Here is a 7,102-nt window from a genome sequence, read left to right on the forward strand (position 1 = left end):
CTACCTTGATCCCCAAACCAGGCAAAGACCCCATCAAAAAGGAGAATTACAGACTGATATCCCTGATGAATATATACACCAAAATTCTCAACAAGATCCTAGCTAATAGGATCCAACAGTACATTAAAAGGATTATCCATCAAGACTAAGTGGGATTCATCCCTGGGATGCAAGGGTGGTTCAACATTCACAAATATATCAGTGTGATAGATCACATCAACAAGAAAAGAGTCAAGAACCATATGATTCTCTCAATTGATGCAGAAAAAGCATTTGACAAAATACAGCATCCTTTCCTGATTAAAACCCTTCAGAGTGTAGGGATAGAGGGAACATTCACAAATTTCATTAAAACCATCTATGAAAAGCCTACAGCAAATATCATTCTCAATGGGGAAAAGCTGGAAGCCTTTCCCTTAAGATCAGGAACACAACAAAGATGCCCACTCTCGCCATTATTATTCAACATATAAATAGAAGTCCTTGCAACAGCAATCAGACAACAAAAAGGGATAAAAGGTATCCAAATCAGCAAAGAAGAAGTCAAACTGTCTCTCTTTGCAGATGACATGATACTCTATATGGAAAACCCAAAACACTCCACCCCCAAACTACTAGAAGTTATAGAGCAATTCAGTAATGTGGTGGGATACAAAATTAATGCTCAGAAATCAGTTGCATTTCTATGCATGAACAATGAGACTGAAGAAAGAGAAATTAGGGAATCCATTCCATTTACAATAGAACCAAAAATCATATATTATCTCGGAATTAACCAGAGAGGCAAAGGACCTATATTCCAGAAACGACAGCTCACTCTTGAAAGACATTGAAGAAGACACAAAAAGATGAAAAAATATTCCATGCTCATGGATTGGAAGAATAAACATAGTAAAATGTCCATGCTACCCAGAGCAATCTACACTTTCAATGCTATCCCGATCAAAATACCAATGACATTTTTCAAAGAGCTGGAACAAACAGCCCTTAAATTTGTGTGGAACCAGAAAAGGCCCTGAATCACCAAGGGATTGCTGAGAAGGAAAAACCAAAGCTGGGGGTATCACAATGCCAGATTTCGAGCTGTACTACAAAGCTGTGATCACAAAGACAGCATGGTACTGGCACAAAAACAGACACATAGACCAATGGAACAGAACAGAGAACCCAGAAATGGACCCTCGGCTCTTCGGGCAACTAATCTTTGATAAAGCAAGAAAAAACATCCGGTGGGAAAAAGACAGTCTCTTCAATAAATGGTGCTGGGAAAATTGGACAGCTACATGCAAAAGAATGAAACTTGACCACTCTCACACCATACGCAAAGATAAACTCCAAAAGGATGAAAGACGTTGATGTGAGACAGGAATCCATCAAAATCCTAGAGGAGAACATAGGGTTCAAACTCTTTGACATCGGCCACAGCAACTTCTTTCATGACACATCTCCAAAGGCAGAGAAACAAAAGAAAAAAATGAACTTGTGGAGACATGTATTTTATTATCACTTTTTTTTTGCCAGGGACTATAGCAGTCATGATAGACACAAGCTATGTAACAAAAGGACCCCAATGTGTAGAAAAGTCCCCATAATCAGCTATATCAGCCAATACATCAAAGTCTGCATTCCCAGGAAGAGCAGTGAAGGTAGTGATACACAAAGGAATGATGATCACGAAAGGGAAGCACATGGTCTCAGATTTTTCTCTGTTATAAACTTACATAAATAGCTGTGGTGGCCAAGAGTAGATGTTCCATAGGAGTAGTATTCAGTCAAACAAAAGAAAAGATACTCACTATGATACATTTTATTTGAGAATAAATTATTCTTTTTTTATAATGATTTTTTATTCTATTATGTTAGTCACCATACAGTACATCCCCGGTTTTCGATGTAAGGCTCAATGATTCATTAGTTGTGTATAACACCCAGTGCACCATGCAATATGTGCCCTCCTTACTACCCATCACCGGCCTATCCCATTCCCCCACCTCCCTCCCCTCTGTAGTCCTCAGTTTGTTTCTCATAGTCCATAGTCTCTCATGTTTCATTCCCCCTTCTGATTAACCCCCCTTTCTTTATCCCTTTCTTCCCCTACTGATCATTCTAGTTCTTATGTTCCATAGATGAGAGAAATCATATGATAGTTGTCTTTCTCTGCTTGACTTATTTCACTTAGTAGCCCCATGTAGTCCTTTGAAATAAGCAAGAATATCCAAATATTTCATATGCAGGGTTAGGAATAACATTGATAGAGTAGGGAAATGACAAAGGGAAAATCTCTTGGGTATCAGAGATATCACAAAGCTTAATAAATGGAGTTATGTATTTTGTAGGAGAGGTCAAAATTTAAAAAATAGAAATTTCAGGAAAAAAATTAGAAGAGGCACACTCCACTTCCACAATCTTATCAAAGAATCATACATTTGGCTCAGGCTTTGTGCCCTGCAATCGTGGGCACGTCTTCAACCCAGGACTATTGACCCTTTCAGAGCTGCCATCCCAGAGAATCTCAACAGAGCTCCCTTTATGTCTTTGTTTCTCAGGCTGTAGATGAAGGGGTTCAGCATGGGCGTGACCACCGTGTACATCACCGAGGCCACTGCACTTGCGTGGGAGGTCTGGGGAGCAGCAGAGCTAAGGTACACTCCTAGGCCTGTACAATAAAATAAGGAGACAACGGAGAGGTGAGATGCACAGGTGGAAAATGCTTTGTACTTCCCCTGAGCTGATGAGATCCCACGTATGGAGGAAACTATCTTAGAGTAAGTGTAAAGGATCCCAATGAAGGGACCACCAGCCAGCAACATAGCTACAAAATACATCACCATGTTATTAAGAAAGGTATCAGAACAGGCAAGGTGGATCATCTGATTGAGTTCACAGAAAAAGTGGGGAATCTCCACCTCTGTACAGAAGGACAGCCACAACACCAGTAAGCTTTCTAACAAGGAATTCAGAATGCTCGTGATCCAGGACATCAGAACCAACATTCTACAGAGCTGGGGGTTCATGATAACCATGTAGTGCAGGGGGTGACAGATGGCCACAAAGCGGTCATAAGCCATCACAGTCAGGAGAAAGATGTCTAATCCTGCAAACAGTACAAAAAAATATATCTGGCATAGGCAGCCTTCATAAGTGATCACTTTGCTCTGAACCTGCATGTTCCACAGCATCTTGGGGATGGTGGTGGAGGTGAAACAGATGTCTACAAAGGACAGGTTGGCCAGGAAGAAGTACATGGGGGTGTGGAGGTGGGAGTCTGAGCTGACGGCCAGGATGATGAGCAGGTTTCCACACACAGTGACCAGGTACATGGAGAGGAAAAGCCCAAATATGAGGGGCTGCAGTTCTGGTTCTTCTGATAAGCCGAGAAGAAGAAATTCTGAAATTTGTGTATCATTTCCTGGTTGCATGTGGTGGAGGTCACTACCAGGGAACAAAAACTAACATGACTATTTTTCTCAATAATGAACATTACTAATATCATTGTAATTCTACAATTTTTATTTTACATTCAAAAAGTCAATATCAATAGTTCTTGTATGGAATGTGTCCCCTGTCTGGATCCCCCATGCTTGCTCTGAATAGGAATGTGCATCCCACACTTGGCCTTTTCCCCAAGTACTCATGTATTCTATGCTTTTAATGAGAAATCCTGTCACATGTTTGAGGAATAAACTTGAGTACCTACTTACCTCCAGGCAAAGAGTACAGGTGTCAGAAAACAAGTGTCTGCACATTCAGTGATGGAGAAGATAAGCAAATAAAAAATCAGAGAGAATAACAGAAGGTGACAGGTGCAATGAAGAAAAAGCTCGTAAAAGGAAAGAGTGCATGGAGGTTATTCTTTACTGGGTGCTGGGGTAGGCTACACACATTTACACAAAGGCCTCAAGGAGGAGACAGCAGGAGACACAAGGTTATCTAGGGAAATGTGTGCCCATCAGAGGGAAAAACCAGTGCAAGTCTCTGAGAGAACACTTCAGAGTTTTTATTTTAATTTTTAATTTTTTCTTCTTCACTCATTTGTGAATTACCATTTCCTTTTTCTAATTTTTTATTTAAATTCAATTATCCAAGATATAGAACATCATTACTTTTTGATATAATGTTTAATGATTCATTAGTTAATATTTAAAACTTGAGTATGGTTGACACACAATGTTACATTAGTTTTGGGTGTACAACACAGTGACTCAAGAGTTTAAACATTATGCCGTGCTCATGACCTGAGGAGCTGCCATCTGTCACCACACAACACTATGACAATATCACTGACTCTATTCCCCACACTGTGCCTTTTATTCCCATGACTCATTCATTCCTTAACTGGAAGCCTGAATCTCCCACTGCCCCTCATCATTCTGCTTTACATTTGTTCATTTACTGGCTTAAAAGTCACTACCAGGCTATTCTCACCTCCACAACAATAATTAGGCAAACAAGAACACAAGGCAAGTGGCCGATATCAGACAGTCTTTCCCCTAAAAATGTAAAACTGCATCCAAATTCCAGGAGAAAGTCTCCTATGAGCATGTAATCATGGGTCTCCATTTTAATAGGATCATTTTGTGTCCAGTATTCAAAGAAACATAAAAAATTAGTTCCAACAACTTTGAGGAAGAAAAGTGGGGACAAAGATCCAATAAGCTCAGGTGGCCCCTAGAGATGGTAAGGAGGAGCAAATGTCATCGGTTCAGGCAACACTCCAACCCGTTACAGCACCTTGATGCCCAGAATAATAAAGCAGCAAAAGGCAATTTATCCAAAAAAAAAAAAAAAAGTAGGGATGTCTTTGTGTTATCAAGACATCTGACTATTGAATATCCCTTCAGAAGAACAAACAAAGGGAAGACACCACAATTTGCAAGAGGAAATACCCACAGTACAACAAAAGTGGGGGATGTTAAATGATGGTTTGCTAAAAGAACTTTCCTAAAGGCTATAAAATGCAAAACTTTCATAATAGAATGTCAGGTTTTGAATTTTGGATCTACACACATTTGCTATTTGAACTCGGAGTGCCAACTAAACTCTTCCAAATGTTAATATCATCCACCAAATAGACACTAGAGGCATGTATCCCCCTAAGGTGGCTGACGGGTTTTGTGAATATATGGAGAAAGCTTAGCCTAGTTCCCTCGTATTAATAATGAGTGCTTATCACTGGTAATGAGATTTGGCTGAGTTTTCTCTTCTCTCCAATGTCCCCATCGCTTCCCAACCTCTGGGTCCCCAGTTCCACCCCCTTATTTCAATCCCTTGTCATCTCTATACCTACCACAGGATGGCGGGCGCCCTGTAGCCAATATTCACATTTACCCAGGGAGCTCTTTCTGTATTACATTTAAGTTACTCTCCAACTCCCCACCTTAACTCCTGCCCTGGGACTCTTCACTGAAGACTGAACCCCAAATTCCATAGCTTCCAACATTGTCTTACCTCCCCTGACCAACCCACCAGCTTCCCACTCACGCCGCATTGCCCACGCCCGTGTCACAAACACGGAACCTGAGTTGTAGTTTCACCTGAGAACCCAGTCTCCAGGCTCGGAGTCTCCATACACCTGCTGCTCTCTGCTTGGAGTTGCCCACTGGTCTATTAGGGATCATTCACCTCCTGTTTATCTCCCTTGATGGTTGATGGTGGAGACCAAAGTTCTGTTCCCAGACAGGATAGCAGGAAGGAGTGAAGCATGGGTCCTCCAGCAGACTTAGGAATTCAAATGCAAAAACCATGTCTCCTCCAGCTCAAGGTTGAACATGCCCAGGGGCTGCAGCAGATGAGATATTTATAGCTCCTGTGTATGCTGTATCTCTTCCCTATACCGCTCATTAGACATGTTTCCCATTATTACTCCAACCCCTGAGAACATCTCCCCAAGGGAACTTATCTGGACAGAACGGAATTCTTTCCTGTTGATTCTCTGTTCCCAAGACACCAGGTTAGAATTCAGGCACATCCAATGTTTATTACTCCTCCCTGAACTTGCTGGGTTTCTAGAGCTCTAACATGGAAACGTTCCACAGGCCTGAGTGAAAATTTTTTTCCCCAAAGCCTGAGGAACCTGTTTTGACCATCCGCCTTGGTCTCTAAAACATTGACTTGTGGTGGGAGAACAACTTCTGACAGCTCCAGAAAATTGCTCTTTCTTCTTCAACAAGCAAGAGTGTCTTCCTTTGCTATAAAAGCATGGATATAACAATCCTTGGACTCATAATTCTTTTGACAAATCAATTAGGAGTTTTGTGTTCTTAATACAGGTTAAAAGTTGACATTTAGTCCTTCACTTAGAAAACTTTTGGTAAGTATAAGATATCTACCATATGGTGATTAACATAACATAATAAAAAATTATTATTAAAAAAAGACAAAAAGAAAAAAGATATCTAGTTAGACCTTTTAAGGCACCATGGGCTGAACTTAAAATCTTATCTATATTGTCTTATTTTTTGCTAAAGACATTCTATGAGGACCACGACCTGCAGGATGAACGTCACTCAGGAGCTTGTTAGAAACACTGACTCCTGGGCCCATCAGCACCTGCTAAAGCAGAATCTGCATTTGAGCCAGAATCCTAGGTGATTCACATGCACTTTGAAGTTGGAGAAGTGCTCGTCTAGAGTACATTTTCTCACACACTCATTTGACATTTGAGGCAGGGTCATTATCTGTGTTGGGAGCTGTCCTGCTCAGTACAGGTGTTTAGCAGCGTCCCTCAGACATTGCCAGATACGCCCAGGGGAAAAGAACCACCTCTGCTTGGGACCACTGGCACAGAGATTGAAAACTGGGAGCATCCTGAGAGAATGCAATCAGCACCCATCCCTTTCTGCAGCGATAACTTTGAGAAGCTCACTAAATTCCTCAAGCCCCATTTCTCCATGGGGAATGGAGTTCACACTAGTGCTTCCTCACAGAATGAACTTTTTTTAAATGATTTTTTATTATATTATGTTAGTCACCATACAGTACATCCCCGGTTTCCAATGTAAGGCTCGATGATTCATTAGTTGTGTATAACACCCAGTGCACCATGCAATACGTGCCCTCCTTACTAACCATCACCGGTCTATCCCATTCCCCCACCCCCCTC

The 7,102-nt window shown here is 41.2% G+C and overlaps 1 protein-coding gene across 2 annotated transcripts; it reads right to left on the reverse strand.

Annotated features, from left to right (window-relative positions):
- Positions 1-2,465: 2,465 nt before the first annotated feature.
- Positions 2,466-4,787, reverse strand: LOC103682166 (olfactory receptor-like protein OLF4). Of its 2 annotated transcripts, XM_040628180.1 has the most exons (2): positions 4,762-4,787; positions 2,466-3,426 (listed from the first exon to the last, which is right to left on the reverse strand). In XM_040628180.1, exon 2 carries the CDS (start codon positions 3,417-3,419, stop codon positions 2,466-2,468), a length of 954 nt encoding a protein of 317 aa, XP_040484114.1. In that variant the 5' UTR covers positions 3,420-3,426; positions 4,762-4,787. The 2 variants fall into 2 exon arrangements, with proteins under 2 accessions (XP_040484114.1, XP_008709975.2); XM_008711753.2 differs by lacking the exon at positions 4,762-4,787 and having other exon boundaries at positions 2,466-3,687.
- Between the last annotated feature and the right edge of the window lie 2,315 nt (positions 4,788-7,102).

This window comes from Ursus maritimus, unplaced genomic scaffold (genome assembly GCF_017311325.1).
Source record: "Ursus maritimus isolate PB19 unplaced genomic scaffold, ASM1731132v1 scaffold_14, whole genome shotgun sequence".
Lineage (NCBI taxonomy): Eukaryota > Metazoa > Chordata > Mammalia > Carnivora > Ursidae > Ursus > Ursus maritimus.

What these genes read in the sequence shown, in the direction of transcription:
- LOC103682166 (XM_040628180.1), bottom strand. Translation starts at nt 3,419, where the DNA reads ATGCAACCAGGAAATGATACACAAATTTCAGAATTTCTTCTTCTCGGC.